Source organism: Armigeres subalbatus, chromosome 1 (assembly GCF_024139115.2).
Source record: "Armigeres subalbatus isolate Guangzhou_Male chromosome 1, GZ_Asu_2, whole genome shotgun sequence".
NCBI classification, from domain to species: domain Eukaryota; kingdom Metazoa; phylum Arthropoda; class Insecta; order Diptera; family Culicidae; genus Armigeres; species Armigeres subalbatus.
Window position 1 is genome coordinate 255,175,688 of NC_085139.1, and position 18,530 is coordinate 255,194,217.

At 38.8% G+C, this 18,530-nt stretch overlaps 2 protein-coding genes across 5 annotated transcripts in view; one reads left to right on the forward strand and one right to left on the reverse strand.

The window, feature by feature from the left end:
* LOC134206807 (ubiquitin-conjugating enzyme E2 H) overlaps positions 1-18,530 on the reverse strand; it is a 47,623-nt gene that overhangs the window by 26,341 nt on the left and 2,752 nt on the right. The window contains exons 1-2 of one of the 4 annotated variants that reach the window (XM_062682536.1): positions 15,899-16,300; positions 5,074-5,555 (exon numbers count right to left, since the gene is read on the reverse strand). The gene's annotated coding sequence lies outside the window, so the exon portion shown is untranslated. Of the gene's footprint in view, positions 1-4,568; positions 4,801-5,073; positions 5,556-15,898; positions 16,303-18,530 lie in introns of those variants that run through there. The other 3 variants (XM_062682537.1, XM_062682539.1, XM_062682538.1) reach the window with 3 other exon arrangements.
* LOC134207220 (uncharacterized protein K02A2.6-like) lies at positions 303-1,325 on the forward strand. The gene has a single exon (XM_062682941.1). The coding sequence runs from the start codon at positions 303-305 to the stop codon at positions 1,323-1,325; it is 1,023 nt and encodes a 340-aa protein (XP_062538925.1).

The window sequence follows — 18,530 nt, forward strand, 5'->3', positions numbered from 1 at the left end:
ATATCGAGGCATAATCTTCAAAAGCGGAAGAGTTTTGGTACCCAAAAGCCTTCGTACTGGAAAATCTACACATAGCGCATTTAGGTATTGACTACACTCTTCGTGCGGCTAGAGAGTCTTTTTTTTTGGCCAGGCATGAGCGACCAGGTTGCAAACTACATTAAAAACTGCATGGTATGTATGGAGTTCAGTGGACAACAACGTAAACCTCCAATGACAACACACCCGATTCCGGAATATCCCTTACAACGAGTAAATATTGATCTCGGCGAAATCAGACGGAAGGTAAAAAGATCGCTATAATGGTAACCGCTGACAGTTACTCAGATTTTGTGGAAGTAGATTTTTTGAATAATACTAAGACAACAACCATTATTAGTGCTTGCAAACGTAATTTTGCTCGCCACGGCAGTCCAGAGGTGGTGGTCACAGACAACGGTCCACAGTTTGACAATGAAGAATGGCTTAAGTTTGGACGTCAATGGGATTTTGCACCTGTAACCTCGTCTCCCTATCATGCACAAGGAAATGGAAAGTCGGAGTCGGCAGTGAAAGCATTAAAGCAACTGTACCGAAAGTGTGCAAAAAGCGGTACAGACTTCTGGAGAGCTTTGCAACAGCATCGCAATACTCCGAACGCCGTTGGATTAAGTCCGAACCAAAGATTATGTTCAAGAGATACTAGGAGTACAATACCAGTTGTAACTAACCGTTTAAGGCCACCACAAGCGTCTCATGTGGATGAAAGTATCCGACATAAAAGGACTGTTACTAAGATGAGCTACGATAAGAAAGCGAAGAAGCTACCAGAGTTGCAGATTGGAGCGAATGTTTTGGTACAACGGAGGCCTGACCTGCAGTCAACATGGGAACAAGCTATTTTGCGGCGGCGACATGAAGATCAATCGTGTGAAGTGCAAACGAATGAGGGTGCTGTATATCGTAGAAGTGCAGTACACGTAAAACCAGTGCCAACAACTAGCCAAGCCGCACAAGTAGAAAATCAGCATAATGTGCAGCCTAAGCAACAAGGAAACTTGAATCATCAGCAATCAATGAGGCAGTGCGGCGATAATGAGCATCGTGACTCGACGAATGTTCCAGAAAAACGTATTTTTGAACGACGTGACTACAACAAGGGCAATCCACATGGCGCTGGAGCTTGGTCACCGCCACAGGCTGAACAGCAGTCGTCTCGCGCGTTGGGCATGGATGGCAGGCTCAATGCAGCCATAGAAGAGAGTGATATCCCGTTGTCGTCTATAGCAGCTCGACCTAGGCGAGAGGTAGTTAAGCCGAAGCGGTTTTCAGATTATTTGATGTAATTTTTTTTACTTGCCTTAATTACTAATGTACGTAAATTTGTTGCTTTTCAAAAAAAGGGGGGATGTTGTATTTATATCACCCTATTACATATGCATCAAGGACAATAAACAAAAGATATTTTAGTTACTAGATAAAGATTGTCGCTACTGTTCCCTTTGTTCTGCTGTCCGAAACATGTGTGGTACATACCTGTCAAATCGTATGGATTTTCCTTCTTTGACATTTAGCTCCCCTATCCTCGCCAGCAAAAGATGTTCCGGACAGCGACGACAGCGACAATCTTTATCTAGTAACTAAAATATCTTTTCAATAAACCAGTTATGAATAAATAGTAGACTACACCACATGTGTCCCACAAAACAAATGGAGAAGACTTTTATGTATTGCACAGGCCACACCGGCCTTAGTCTGGATCCTGGATCGTGGGAATACTCTGAAAGGGCATCAGCGACGATCTTTGGATTTCTTGATGTACCTTTTACTTCGAGAGCCATTTTTCATTTCGTATATTTTTTCGCCGCCAGTGCTCGGAGGAGGATTGGTTCTCATTAATAATGTAGTCGAGAAACTTAGTTCGAAATTATTTTTTCGCTACCTTGATGACCTTCTGAAATTGCTACGGGCTGCTTGATACTTTTCCAAAATACAGATCGTAGCGGAGTTATAGCTTCTTCGTTCAAGCAATGAAGTGCACGCCACCTGGGTTTTTGACGAGTTTTTTGGACGAGGCTTCAAGGTTGATCACCGAGGTGAGCTCCGTGAACATGTATGTCCCGTTCGGCTTCGAGTGTGATTTAAAAGCACGTCCCATCGGTTTAGTTGTAAAGCCACAGGGAGCAATATTGTTTTCCAGTGTGACACGGATCGGGCGAAGGTTCCACCAGCTGGCAAGGTTGGCAATGATGGTGCCTCGCACGTTGTTGATCTAACTGACCCAAGCTCGATGGTGGCCGATGACGTTACTAGCAAAACCCTGATTAATCCACCTTGTGGGACTGGTGCATTTCTCGTGCAAAATCAAAAGTAATAAAAAAATATGAGTGTTTTTAGCCTGTTTTGCCATAACTTATGATATCATAGCCATAACTTATGATATCATAGTCCAATATGTTTAATTTTCAATAGCAAACAATGGGACAGGATTCCCCTTCGAATGAAACTTTTTGCGAGTAATTCGGTCAATGCTAAGTTCCAAAAAGTGTGTCTACAAAATTGCGTACACATACACACGCACACACATAACAGACATCTCCTTAATTAGTCGAGCTGAGTCAATTGGTATATAACACTGGGTCTCGGAGCCTTCTATCAATCGGGCCGAACAAGACAGAATTTTTCCTTTCTTCAGATGAAGCGGGTGAAAAGGAGTCACCCACATACTATAAAGATACCCCGGTCCCGTGTTGTTAACAGTTTCGAGACTCATACAGCTCATACTGTGGTTTTGTAGCACCTGGAGATAGAATCCAGGATTCTACCATCTTCCATGAGTCTAGTTGGAGTAATATACTACCGCCTTCAGTTATCCGATTTCGGCATCTTTAGTAGCACCAACAATGGGCGATTACAGATTTCATTTTCGGTCTACTCCTGATCGAACTTCGTATTCACCGCGGGCTTGGGATTCCTTGATCGGTTCGAATATGCTGAATCACAACTTCTTTAGCTCAAAAGCATGTTTTTTGCAAAACTTCCCTGCAGAGCGGACGGTCTGTGACGCTCTGGTTTGGTGTTCCTTCTTCAGATTGCACTTCCCGCAAGGGTTCGGCACACCATTTTACGCTTTTACCGTGTGTTCGAAAGACCAGCAATAGTAACACTGCATCGGAGACGAGTAATAATTCCCGGTTCTGCAACAGGATCAGCAAAAGCCCACATGAATAGCCTTGCTGCTGATGGCTAGGATTATTGTCTGAGTATTTTCAAATGAACCATCTGTTCAAATTGTTGCTTTAGGCGTGCGTTAGAAGGGTCGTAGCAGTTCCTGGGGCGATCAAATATTTGTTTAATGCATATTTTTGACCGGTGGGCCGTTAGTATCCGCAGAAGTGAAAGGTGTCGTGTCCGTGTGTCCCATCTACAAAAAGGCGATAAGCATAATTGTAACAGCTACCGCGCAATTGCATTACTGAACGCCGCCTACAAGATACCCTCCCAAATTTAGTCGACTAGCACTAGACTTCAAAGCCGCATATGATACAATCGATCGAGTGCAGCAACAGCAACACGGGATTCCGGATAAACTGATACAATTGGTCAAGGCGACCGTAGATACCGTGATGTGCCTAACTCGAGTTTCATTACCATTCTCGAGTTCCTGTGAAACACACAGATCGTAGCTGTAATGTGATGGTATTGTGTACCTGATGTTTAATACATTAAAGCCAGGAGTGTATGCAAATCATGCTGAACGACCACAAGAGCTGTGTTATTTACAAAAGCAGGAATTGACACGAGTTGTACGATTTTCACATAGTTCATTCAGCTATTTAGTTTCGTCGACGATATTGATATTACAGTATGTAACTATAAAAAAACGGAGGAAGCCTGGAAGTCTGATGACTGAACAAGGAAGCTAAGCGAATCAGTCTTCTATAGTCATAAAAACGCCGAAGACGGAGTACATATGATAACTATTATTTATATACTTCTTGCAAAAACATTTCTAATGATTACTAAAGCTCTGGCTTTCTTTCCAAATTAAATTTAATACAACTTAATTCGGAAAATTTGATAGACCCTTATAAAATATTGTTTTTTCTTATTTCGCCATAAAATTAATTATTGTTGGTTGCACAAAAAGGATAATAAAGTCTATCAAATGATGTACCTATATCTATATTGAATTCTAACAAAACCACCAAGAAGCATAGATAACAGCATGCATGCACCAAACAAAGGAGAATGCGGGCAGCATTTTTACAACAAAGATTGTCAGAATTTCCGCTACAATCAGTATCAAGAGGGGTGGTAAATATCACCCACCCGTATCGAAGACAAGAGCCCTAAAGAACGCAAGTTTTGCGGAAGCATTAACTCGATTAGAATCAATTGGCACCGTTTTTTGCTTCTCTGTTTCAACGTACGAATCGATATACGTCAAAGGGTGAAATCGAGCCTTCACTGTTCCATTCCTGTACACACAATTGCCTTCGTCCTTCCGTTCCATCACCCACCCCTCAATCTATACTCAGTTCTCCGCCGAGCCAATCGTCCTTGCCTGCTTACATATGTATGCCTACCTGTCAACGCAATTGAATCGAAAATAAAACTTCTCTCAGAGTGACACGTTTTGTTCGATTGCGAAGTTCAAATGCTTTCTTGCCAAACTGCGTGTCTCTCCTCGGATTAAGTAACCTCTCGTTGTCTTCGTCGAAAAATTGAACGTGAACCTGAACCTGATGTAACCGCGATAGATGCGTTTAATCGCGAAGCAAATATGTATCACAATCAATCACTCTTCGTAGTGTTTCTCACCAGAGCAGCACTGAGTGGTGCATCGGAATCGAATCGAGTCAAACACGAAAACAATATTAGAAACAGACAAACATAATATTTGACTCGTTCACTGATACATGGTGGAGCAACAAAAACACTGTTGGTGGTAAAGTTCGTTCGACGCTCTATACAATAAAGTCGAACCATACCCAACATTTCCCATTATCAACAAACAAGAGGCAATAAATAGCCACCATTGACACGACCAGGAACGAAGTCCCACCAGAGCAAAGATTATTTTGTAGTTACCTGGTTGTTTGGATGGATCACACTCGAACCCGAAAAGTCTCGTATTGCCGACCTTCAACTTGATATTTGCGACGATCCCGAGATAATCCAGTTTCTGGGACGTATGATTGGCAAACGAATTCACTAGAGACGTAGGTAACTATGTCGTCGTTTCTTAAACACAATGTCGCACCACGCACTTATGTGGGATATACCCACGACGGACCAGAACGATGATGAACGTTTCCTTCTGCGCACGAAAACACTTTGCTGGGGCCTTCCTCTCTGTCTGTAACATCAGCACTATCGACCCTCCCAGCTACAAAGATCTCGTTTGTCCACTGGCTCTGTGTAGCTCTGGTCTGCTTGCCCAAATTTAGCACACAAACAACAACACACCCTGGCCCGAGAGAGTGAGTGATACACTGCTTTGTTTCGATGTTGTTATTATTATTGATGCAATTTGATTATGGGAAGTGATGCCAATGTCGTCAGGATGGAGCCTGCGAAGATAGAAAATGATCGAAAAATTATTTAGCTGAGCAGTAGGGTAAATGATGTATCTTGGACAAGCACAGGACATTCATTAGAAAATATATCGAGATTGAATAGTATAAAACAATTGAAAACCACTAGGTTTATCCAAATACGTAACCTATGATTAGTCTTGCGTCTCCATTGCCCAATTTTTGAGTAAATTACGTTTACTAGGTGTAAACTGTGATATACTGCGAACTGAAATATTTTCTTTTTGGACATCAAATATATAATTTCGACATGGAAAATGCATATATTTTGGACAGAGTCATTTTCTCCTAATTTAAAAATGGCCACCTACAGATCTCAATGGTATGACTTACCTACACGTATCCACATTCATTTAAATGCATTTATTTGCTTAACTGACATAGATTAAGCCAGAAATTAACATTGTTTCGCAATCTTATCGATATCATTGAAAACAGCCTGAAAGTTGGCAATTAATGGTTCATCCATGTACTGTACATGGGGTGACCAATAAATGTCTGATGCATAAAAACATAACTTCATTTTGGTCACTCCTTTTTCATCCGTCTCAAGTTCATGTTAAGCGATTGGAATATGTTAGTATCTCAATTACAATTAAACTTTGACCGCAGGACCTCAAGATTGCCGTTTGAACCAATTTAAACGTGTTTCAGGTGCATGCTACGAAGAGTCCTATAATGCATGGTCTCCTGCATACTGGCGTCCAGCAGGAACTTTGGTAGAAAGCTTTACATTTTAGATAGTTTTAAAGATAAATAATAGTTGATTTGTGAATTCTCATCAGGAGCCGCTAGAGTTGAGGTAAAAGTATGCAATGATCATACTTTCGATAAAAATTTTCCTACACATTATCTAAAATTGATCGAAGAAGCTCAGGCTTGTCCAAAATATGTACATGTCCAAAATATATCATTTACCCTATCAATTTAATTGGGCTGCTTGGTCGTATTAGGGTCGCTCAGTCGTCTAAGCGCATTTGCGTGCTGTGAGGGAGGTAAGTTTGATTCCCGATATAGTAGGAAACAACTTTTCGTAAATAGGAGCATGAGCATGAGCATGAGATGATCGTACAATTCGTAGTTGCTACTCCGTGACCAGAACTAGCGGAATTGCACAGGGAACCAACAGATGGGACTTGGGATTAGCTCTCCATCCTCAATGTGCAAGTTCCGAAAGCTCAACTTTGAATGGGTCAATAACGGCGCCGGCCACGTCCTTACGATCATCGAGGGAAGGGAAGGAATGTTATTGTAACAACCGTCGTTTTAGAGACCGACGAATCGTCTGCATCTCTACGGTTGTTACGGGAAGGAGTATTGTAAGTAGGTAGAGGAAGCCTCATTACTTAGATCAGGATTCACCTTGGTAAGTGATGTAATCGAAGTAACTATAATGTTAATATTGACGCGAGAACAAAGTAAATATCAGTTACGACGTATTGTGTTATGACATTATTCACCCAACGTAAGGGCAGACAATCAATCGCTCCGGTAGAGCTCCGGTAGAGTACGTTGGTAGCTAAGAACTATGTAACTACTGTATTCAGTGGCGCCGGGAGTGGGTGGGACAAGTAGGACATGTCCTACGCATGAATTTTTCTGGGTGGGACAGTCAAAGCATTGTCCTACCCATGATTATGGTAAGAACATATGAAGTCATTCGATGGTAAGAAATTTTGTGTTAACAGAAGGTTATTTTAAAGTTTAACAGAGTCCAAACAATAATCATAGATGTTTTTGGGATCCTAGAGAAAAAGACTGATTGTTCTTTAGGACTTCAGGCACTTTATAATCCCTAAAGCGCTCATAGATATCTAAACTTTACTTCTTAGACTATACACGTTTTACAGAGGTAAAATAGAAGTTGTAGAAATCTGCGAATATTTTTTTTAGGAGTTATGATAAAGCACGATTATTAGAAGCCTACGGAAAAACTTTTCTTTAAACCTTAATAGATCTATTGAAATTTGAGAAACCAGAAACATACCGAAGTCCGCTATAAATCTGATACGTAAGGGATTCCAAGCTTCCAAAACAGATTCTTTGGCAATCGTGCGATTTTTGGTAGTTTGATTTGTATCGCCATAATTTGTACATATTCTATAATAAGAAATCCTAGCAGTTAGCAATAATTAATTAAAACCATTGAGTATTTTTTCAAATTTCTGTTACCCCTGACTTCTTTTTGAAGCTTGTAAGGAGATGTTCGATAATCGATAATGGAAAAGCAATATTTGTCCTAAAAATCAAGGATATTTTCTCAAATTATATAAAAATTCTGGACGTAAGAACTTTTCATGTGCTCGGAGACGAGCCAGCCTCGGGCTGAAAGTCTCTTTAATAAAGACACAAAAAAAAAAAACTTTTCATGTCCTGATTATTTTTAAAATTGATTAAATGGCAAACTTAACTTTCCCATAGCGAAACGGATTTCATATCAACATGGAAAAGTTTTACTTTCAGTGGTATAGTTAGAATGTGCATCGATTTCTCATTACCAGAATTGTTACTCAATTCGTAGACAAGCTCAGTGGTCTAGTGGCTATCATTTCTGCCTATAAGCAGAAGATCATGGGTTCGATCACAGCCTTTACCTTTTCCTATTCTGTATGTCTTAGTTATTTTTGAGTTTCACGTTTTACCAAAACTATTCCTACCGTTATACCACACTAACTGTTCCATAACCTCCCGTGGCACCGATGAGAAGACGTAGCTCCTTTCTAAGTATAGATGTCCCAATTAATAATTCTTTTCCCTCCGCCATTCACAAGAACGTGACCAGGACAGATCTCGACTGTGCCTTGCTTCCATCTTAGATGTCTTAGATGTCTAAAATCGTTATTTGTGTAAACGGATGGAAGTGATGCTACTGCCATACAATAGTCTGCCCAAGTAACATTTTTAATTTAATAACGATCTTCAAAACCATAATTTGCTTTCCATGATCTTCATAAAACCAGCATAAAACCAAAATGTTACTGGAGTAGGATTGTAATACCTGCGAATTTATATGAATCGCTTAATGTTACCGCTAATACCAGACTGTAGCCCAAATCGGCATTTTCCATTTGTCCTACCCACGACTCGGAACGTGGATGCGCCTCTGACTGTATTAGAATGCAAATTGGTTTGTGATAATTCTAACATAATCTGCCACTGAAAAATGTATGCTGGGTGTTTCTGTAATAGTAATATTACGTGGCCCCACTCAGGAAATGACGTACCGCACATGAGAAAACATCACAATGTTATTGATTCATAGTTTAGCGGCGACACGTGAAGTTTTGAGCAAATCAACCACTTTCATAATTTGTATAATTTTTTCAGAACACATCAATTTACGAGAAAGATCAAACATTTTTCATTAAAGTAATCTTCAATGAAAGCAACATGCGAAACAGTAGCAAATAGAATATCCATTACGTATACGAGTCTTGAAACTATAGCCTAATTATTATTTCTATGCATTCCTTCACACCATAAGACTAAACTATCTCGCATTTTGTTTTATAAATTTTTGTCGAATTTCGTGTTTCAGCAAATCAAGTCACTCAATAATGTCATCAAAATATTTCTATCATGCTGACTGCCATGGAGGATTATTAACTAATAATTTGAGAGTGCGTTGCTAATTTCTATTTGATTAATAAAACTCAAGCTGGTGCCATCAATATAAATAAAATGTTGAATTTGTTACCTTTATGGGAACACCCGCAGTTATGCCAGCACTAACCAGACTGATTAGTTCTTAAAAAGAAGATCCTGATAAATCGTGTATACTGTAATCGATAAGTGTAAATTTGTAATAAATGTAATGAATATACATAATATCTCAAATAGCTGTGCCATCAGCATAGAGTTGTCAATTCAGAGATAATGTGTGTTTTTAAATATTTTTTTCTGAACCATATAAAGCCAGCTTGCTTTCACACCAACATAAATACCAGCCATATGAAAAAAAAACTCCCTTGCGTGATGAAAACTGCGATGATCCTCTTCTGTTCTTGAATAAACTTAGCACCCATTTAAGCACTCAACACCACACGTTTCTAATTCAAATTAGGAAGCATTGACTTAAAAAACTTGAAATACGAGAACATAGAACATAGAAAAAAAAAGCGTGTTAAAGAACTTGGCAGTCAACCGTCCGCGGCAAAGCTTGCTACGCTTTTTTTTTTCAACAGTGGTCTCCGACGGTAGATCTGCATCCAGTAAGAAACAACTTTTCGTAAAGCCGATATTCTCCACAGATCAAGTGGGTGTGTTGTGCGAATGTCCTGTCCCAGCGTGCCAAGAGAGAATCATCTCAGCTCGATAGGAAACGCAGTGGACCCTTCGATATTGTGAGACTTATAACTATAGAAACGTCTCTATGCGTTGGCGGTTGACATCAAATATATAAACTCAGCTGATCCCAAGACGAAGCGATTGGTGAGATTTTTTTGGAAATCGGTCCATCCGTTCGTGAGTTATATTGCCTCAAAGGAAATGTAAACTCATTTTTATATAGATAGACTTGCCAACAGAATAATATTACTAATTATTGGAACGATTAATTAAGACGCGGTTTTCGCTGAGTGAAAGCTCATGATTCCATGTATTCCTTTTAGCTATGTAAGTTTTCTTTTAACTTGCACGGTAAATAATCAGCACGCTCAATTTAAATGTTCTTTCTCTTGAATGTCCAACTTTACAATCACTATATGATTGGTAGTGATATTCCTTTGATTTTGGAGTGATGTCACACATTTCGAAAGTGCCTCAAATATAGACAATTCCAAAACATCAACACTATTGATCAAAGTGCTTCTCTTTGGGAGTTGAAATGGTTGGCACTTTGATCAGCACCAATAATGTCTTCACTGAATTTGGAAGTGATACGTTGTTGAATTCAGAGATGAAAGATTATTAAAGGATTTGAAAGATGATCAATATTGATATAGAGCTTGCTGACGTTTAGTCATCTTTCTCTTGCACGCGCACAGAAAAAATGGGATTTGTTTTCATCGGGAAACGCTTCGGAAGCGTTTCCCGATGAAAACAAATCCTATGCTCCCCATGCGCTTGAAAGAGAAGGATGAGTAAACGTCAGCAAGCTCTATTGTTCTAAAAATAGATGACAACTGTTCTGCTTTCTGCACAAGGATTTTTGAAGTGTGAGATGGAGTCATGGTAAGATGCAGGACTTTCAAGCGATGGCACGTTATTCAAATCTGGGCTGCGGAGATTCTTTTTTTTATTTTATTGGTTTTACAATCAAAATATTGTGCACGTCAAATGGAAGTGATGGTCTTTGATTTTGAAATGGTCAGCTATTAATATTGATTGGATTCTAAAGTATGTAGTGCAAATTCAAATGCAAAACAATTCTCATGGACGTGCATATTTTTTATCGTGTGCGCTTAATGAGAAATCGCCATAATCAGTGTAATGGAAAAATAAATTTCCCCATACTAATTTGCATGTAAAACTTGAAACGGATTGTGCTAAATCAGTTTTAATCCAAATGAGCTAAAATTTTCGGAGGACACTCAGAATATGATGAGGGTTGTGGAGCAAAATCGATTTTTTGAACCATCCTAGTGGGCATGTTGTATTCGCGGCATTTCTGCAATACCTGACGTATGGCGAACACCTGGTCTGTGGAAGAGCGTTCACCCTTAAATCCCGCCTGGTACTGCCCCACGAACTGTCTTGCAATTGGTGTTAGTCGGCGGCATAAAATTTGGGAGAGTACCTTGTAGGCGGCGTTCAGCAATGTGATTGCACGGCTTTGTTGTTTTCAGCCGGCCGTTTCCTCCTGGATTTCCAGGAGATTCAGAGCCAGAAGTCGCATGTCCTGCGCGCGAGCTCCTAGGTTCATTTCCATACCGCCACCGTTGTCTGCCACATCGCCATTCAGGTGCTCTTCGCAATGCTGCCGTCACCTTTGGATCACCTCACGCTCGTTTGTAAGACGGTTCCCGTTTATGTCCTTACACATATCGGGTTGTGGCACGTGGCCCTTATGTGAACGGTTTAACTTCTCATAGAACTTTCGTGCGTTATTAGCGCGGTACCGTTGCTCCGTCTCTTCACTCGATCTTCCTTGTGGCACTTTTTCCTCCGGAAAATCGAGTTTTGTCTGTTCCGCGCCCGTTTGTATCATGCCTTGTGCGGTGTTGCAGCAATCTCGCCCACGCTGCATTCTTCTCTTCAACTAAATGCTCACATTCGCCGCCATACCAGTCGTTTCTCTGATCCGAGGGCACCGTGCCTAGTGCAGCGGTTGCGGTGCTACCAATGGCGTATCGAATTTCTCTCCAGTCATCTTCGAGAGAAGCTACGCCTAGCTGCTCTTCCGTTGGAAGTGCCGCTTCCAGCTGCTGCGCGTATTCTTGGGCTTGTCTATCGTCTTGTAGCCGCCCAATGTTAAGCCGTGGCGTTCGACTTCGACGCGTGTTGTACAGCGTCGAGAGTTTTGAGCGCAGGCATATTCAATATTCGCACTGCGGTAAGTAAGTGCGTAAGTGCGGACGTTCGTACTGTCGGAGAAGAATTTACCGTCGATTAGAACGTAGTCGATTTGATTTTCCGTTTCTTGGTTAGGTGATCTCCATGCACCAAGGATGTTATCGATCATTTAACAATCTGCGTTCAATCATTTAGTAGTTTGTCATTAGCTCATTCCAGAAGCTAAATTTCAAAATGTGTTGTATGGGGGACTTCCAGTGCGAAGGTTTTTATACAACTCTGCCTAACTTATAAGGAATTAAGATGCTAGTTGCAGTAACGCATACTAAATGATAACAAAATTTCAATCAATTAGTATAAGCGTATAAGTAACAGCTACTAGGGCTATTGCTCCGTTATTAGTGAAATTTAAACAACGAACTGTTAGGTAGAGTCATAGATAAACCTTTGCACCAGAAGTCCTTCATATAATACATTTTCAAATTTAGCCTAGCTGGAATGAGCTATTGACAAACTGCTTAATGATCTAACGCAGATTACTAAATGATCCATACACACAAAAAACAAACGTGGTTTTACAGAAAGTTTTACACTTTGCTTTTAAAAAGTGCTTCATTTTTTTAAAACTGAAAGTGAAATACGTCTCATTCAAAATTACTTTTTGTTTTAAAAGTTTTTTTTCTTCTGTTCTCAACGACAAATTAAAAGTTCTCTCATTCCACCTAAAAATTATTTATCTGTCAACACAACAATACATCTCCCGACCAACCATTCGTCAAACTACTTCAAAGTTATTTATACAAAATTAAATAATTTTGTCGGTATTTCTTTACCCTAAAATATTTGCAAAAGCGATATAAATCTTAATGATTCGTTATCTCAATTCATATAAAGAATGTTACCAACGAAATGATATACTTTGACAAAGCATTTCAAAGATGAACACCGCTACATCTTTATCATTAAGTTAATCGCAATAACGATATGAATATTTATGAAACGTTAACTAATATCTGATAAAGAACGATCTCAAAGCAATGATATATTTTGACAAAGAATTTCATAGATTAACACCGTTGACCCTTTATCACTTTTTAGTTCATCGATTCATATCACTGGATATCGAAAAATCGATTGTCCTTTTGGGGTTTGTTTATTTCCCCGGATATAAAGATTTTCGTAAACAAATGGATTATGGAATGAAACGGCTTTCGTTTTATAATAATCAAAGAAAAGCTATGCCGTAATGGAAAACCATTTTACTCAGATATGACCGAAATTGATGTATGGTTATTTTTGCATGGTAGTGTACGATTATTATAAGAATAGAAGGGTAGAAGGGTGGAAAATAATTCCCCTACATATAAGTAATATTTCAAATAAATGATATGGTGTAGAATGTTCATGCAATTTAGCTACTCCCAATCAGAATATAACGTGGTCTAGTTGTTAAGATCTCTGTATGAAAATACAACATCTCAACAGTTGTTCAGGTTCGATTCTCGAATAAATGAAAAAAAAGAACAATGAACATGCTCTCGAGGTACCTCTGAAGATTTTTGTTTTTGTCGAAAATTTTGACAGGTAGATAAAGAAGAACGGTGAAAAATCATATCGTTTCAACGGCATCAATTGGTATCGATATTTTGGAAAAGATCGTTATAAATTTTCCGTGTTGTAACTTTTGACCAATTTAAAATTCTTTATGAAATGGCATCGATCGCTATCGATGGTTGATAAGTAAACCTTTAAAGATCTATATGAAGATTTTTGAAGAAACTTGAAGAAATGGTTGGCCGGGCTATCTGTTTATTTTCCTCGCAGTGCATGACAGCGGCAAATGAAAACAAAACATTGGCAAGGAAACCAGCATACGCCACAGGCACAGCTGCTTTCGATAAATTTTGATAGTCGCAACTTTGTTGTGGTGTTCGCGCCGTTTTTATTACTTTTTATTCTGTGCAGTGACAAGAATAAATGAAATCCCTGAGCTGGTATTCCGAAACGAAGAGGTAAGTCAAATATTTAATTAAAAGAAACGATGTAAATACACAGGATTTTGTTTTTATACACGATTTTTTTTCGCTCGTGTTTTTGATCGTGTGACTTCAATTTGCCACCAAACTCTTCGGAACATGTTTCAAAAAATCCAGAATAAATCAAAGAAAAATCACGTGATAATTAATATACGTTAAACATTTAAGATGAGTGGAAAATTGAGAAAATGTAAATCACGTAAAAACAAAATCCAGTGTACTACCAATGTGCACCAATTATGATTCCTCAAAATCGCCACCCAAATCTGGTGCTTCGCTATGGCGTGAATGAATTTGTACGCTAATTTATTTTTTTTTGATTTGCTTCACAGATTTACTTTAATATTTTTGACGGGAAGAAGAACTATGGCATGTTTAAAAAAAAGCACCCAGTGGTTTCAATAGAGCTGCGATGACTGGTTCTCGGGCTGGTTTAGGTGCTAGGTGGACACGACAGCCAAGGACATGTTGCATGCATGTTTTTAAACCAACCCAGATGAATAAATATTGATAAAATAAGAAAAAATCGATTGATTCAATTGAATTTGAAAAGAAAACTTGAATGGAGGAGGGATAAAAAAACCTTTCTGGTGAAATTAAAACTTCATTGCAATTGAAAATATTCAACTTTTATTCTACTATTTTGATGTGACAATTACGTTGTCATTTTGAAAGTTTTGTACTTTTATTTTCAGAGCCGCATACCATTTTTGAAGCATGGGTGTAACAAAAGTTTTCGTACTTTTATTTTAATCACACGGGACTCTCTACGAAAAAGAACCAACGCAACTTTTCATTTTAACCAACGGTTTTTTTAATTTGATAAATGATTTTTCTTTCTGTGTAACATCCTTGTGACCTTGTGGATATTTTTGCGGGGAAAGAAATTGATTCGGACTACCATTTCGCGGGAGGCTGCAAAGTTTATGCATCGTTGTCCGTTATCATTCAATACAGTGTGCAGACTTTGTGGTCCGATGACCGGTCTATACATTCCCCCCGTGCGTTTTTGTCGCTGATGACGATTTTGACGTCCCGCAGAGGGCATCCGTGGTATGTCTGCTCCAGTTTGCGTAGAATGCTTTTTTCTCGTCGTTGGATCTCCCTTCATGTGGGCTGTGCACGTTGATGATGCTATAGTTGAAGAATCGGTCTTTTATCCTCAGCTTGCACATCCTTGCGTTGATTGGCTGCCACCCAATAACATGGTGGCGCATCTTGCCCAGCACTCTTAAAGGGACTTTTGGTTACTTAGGGATGGCCTGGGAAGGGATCGTCAAGCCCTTGGACATAGTCCCTGCTACCCCCGCATTACAATTTGTATAGAATTTATTATAAGCATTTTAAAATTATCTTCTTATGCTGTGCTGCAGGATCTGTCAAAGTTTCAAAGTTAACACCACCGTGTCTTCTTCTTTTAATTTTTACTTCGATTCGTCTATTGGATTTTGAAATTTAGAGTTTTAACAATGAAGACATTTTTACTCGACTGTGAATTTATATCATCTGGCATCCCTCGCCACCCCTCCATAAACACTCAGCCTAAACACAAGAATCACTCACCACCAGCACAACACGTACTCACAAAACCAAGTTGAGCAAAATAAACTTCGGCTGTTTCATTCTTTCTTTCAGTCAGCATTTTATTTCTGTCTTTTTCGCGCTTCTTTGTTCGCCCAGCAAGTTACGATAGATGGCAAAGCAAAAATATTGAACATTGAAAAAAGCCCAAATTTTCCACAATACACAAACCTCTCACGAATCTACGCAGTGACCTCATTTAAAACAATTCACATCTATGATGGAAATGAGAGCAAAAATGCCACTTACCAGCGACTTCCGGGACTTTGAATTCCACTTTTCTCAAACCACAAGTACTGCACACTGCTTGACAAAAAATAGCCAAATGGGTGAAAACAGCTGAAGAATACAATCACATCTGCTCTTTTCTCTCTCGTTGCACTTCTATACTGCTGGGAGCAACACCATCCTCAAACGCAACAAAATTCGAACTCTTCTCTTGCTGCCTTCCTTTCATTACTTCACTGCCTTCACTGTTCAAACTTTTCAATCAACCAACACAACAGGAAAAACACCAAATCATACGTGAGCACCGTTTTCATTTGAAAACACACAAAACCTCACAAAGTCACGAAAAAGTAGTTGTAGCTTCGTGTTTGGGGGCTGATCTGATGGCTGAATTCGATTTGTGTTCAACTTGCACGACAGAAGAACAGAGTAGAAGGCGAACAGTAAACACAAAATATCACGAACGATTCATTGGCGAAAATGAGAGAGGAACAAAACAAAAGGCATCTGCAATTTCGCACTTTGAGTGCTTGGTACCCATTCTCTGGAAATGCAGGTGAGTGCAGCGAAGGTAAAACGGGGCGAAAGTAGACTTTTTGCATTTTGTGATTGAATGTGATTGAATCGTATTTTGTTTAATACCAAGATTAGAAGCGCGTTTAATTAACCATTGTATACAATATTATTATAATTGAGAATATCCAAAACCTCCAAAACACAGCAACTTTTATTTGATATCTTCTTCTACTTCTATTATCAATTCAGTAGAGAACCGAAATCGGCAATTAGCGAAATTGGATTTTTCTCACAATACGCACGCTTATTTAACCTAACTTCGGGAGTGGTGCGCTGATTTCATTTGGTGATGCGCTATACAGCGCACCACTTCCGAAATTAGATTTAACGTATGGATTGTGGAAAAAATCCAACTTCGGTGGCGGCTAATTCGGTTTTCTACTTGCTGTAACCAACACTAAAAATGACGACTGGCATTAAGAAAAAGTAAAACGCATGTTGCTTGTTGGTTTGCTCACAACTCAACGGCAGGTTTTTTTTTTTTAACTAATTTTATTTGCTAATTATCTAATACATGCATTCAGCTCTTAGACTATAGATAATTAGACTTAGACTATAGATAATTAGAATTATAATAAATTGTTATTCAGCAATGACTGACGTGTTGAACTATTTTGACAGCTAAACATCAAGCTGCGCAAGGTTCTCAGCTTATGCTCACTAATGTGAAATTCACGTAAATTATACCGTTTATTTTGGTTTAATTAAAAAAGTTTTCAGTCAAGAACCATGTGCCACTTCTTACTTTTTATAGATATCAGGTAAAATGAGTGGTGTGAGTGAAATTTAGTGGCTACGTGATTTTTCACGTACCATTAATGTGTAGATTATTTTGAGTGTAGGTGTTCCGTGTTTTCTTAACACTATCATCCTTATTTGCTATGTTACGCTTTTAGTTATTATTAATACATTTCAATTGCCTCTGGCAGTTAGAATTTTTTCCTCTGGTTGAATTGAACCATGTAGGAATTACAATGTTTTCAACTTAAACTAAACTTAACCTATTTTATACTAAGGGTACAAGGAGTTAATTGTTGCAATAGAAGATTGCAACGATTTTTGTCTAAAATTGAAATTATTTTGTTGGACATTTGTTGCAATGTCTCAATATTAGAAATTCTATGAAGTTCATTGGTACTATACCACGGAGGCAACTTCAGAATCATTTTCAAAATTTCATTTTGAATCCTTTGAAGTGGCTTCTTTCTAGTATTGCAACAACTAGCCCATATTGGCACAGCATACAACATGGCAGGTCTAAAATTTGTTTGTAAATCAAAAGTTTGTTCTTAAGACAAAGTTTTGATTTTCTGTTTATAAGTGGATATAGGCACTTAATATATTTGTTACATTTGGCTTGAAGGCCTTCAATGTGATTTTTAAAAGTTAATTTTGATCTAGCAGAAGTCCTAAATATTTAGCTTCGCTAGACCAATTAATTGGAACCCCATTCATAGTGACAATATGTCTGCTAGAAGGTTTCAAATAAGAAGCTCTCGGCTTATGTGGGAAAATTATAAGCTGAGTTTTGGAAGCATTCGGGAAATTTTCCATTTTTGCAAGTAAGTGGAGAAAATATCCAAACTTTTTTGCAATCTACTACAAATGACACGAAGGCTTCGCCCTTTGGCTGAAAGGCCCGTGTCATCTGCAAACAAAGATTTTGGCACCCTGGTGGTAAATCAGGTAAGTCAGAAGTAAAAATGTTATACAAAATGGGCCCCAGTATGCTGCCTTGGGGGACACCAGCCCTTACAGGTAATCTATCAGATTTAGTATTCTGATAGTTTACCTGCAGCGAGCGATCTGATAAATAATTTTGGATCAGTTTAATGATGTACAGAGGAAAATTAAAATTCATCAATTTTACAATCAAACCATTGACGATATATTTTGATATTCGTCAATGATCAAACCTTCATGCCAAACACTGTCAAATGCTTTCTCTATATCAAGAAGAGCAACTCCAGTCGAATATCCTTCAGATTTGTTGAGCCGAATTAAGTTCGTAACTCTTAATAACTGATGAGTGGTTGAATGCCCATGGCGAAAACCAAATTGCTCATCAGCAAAAATA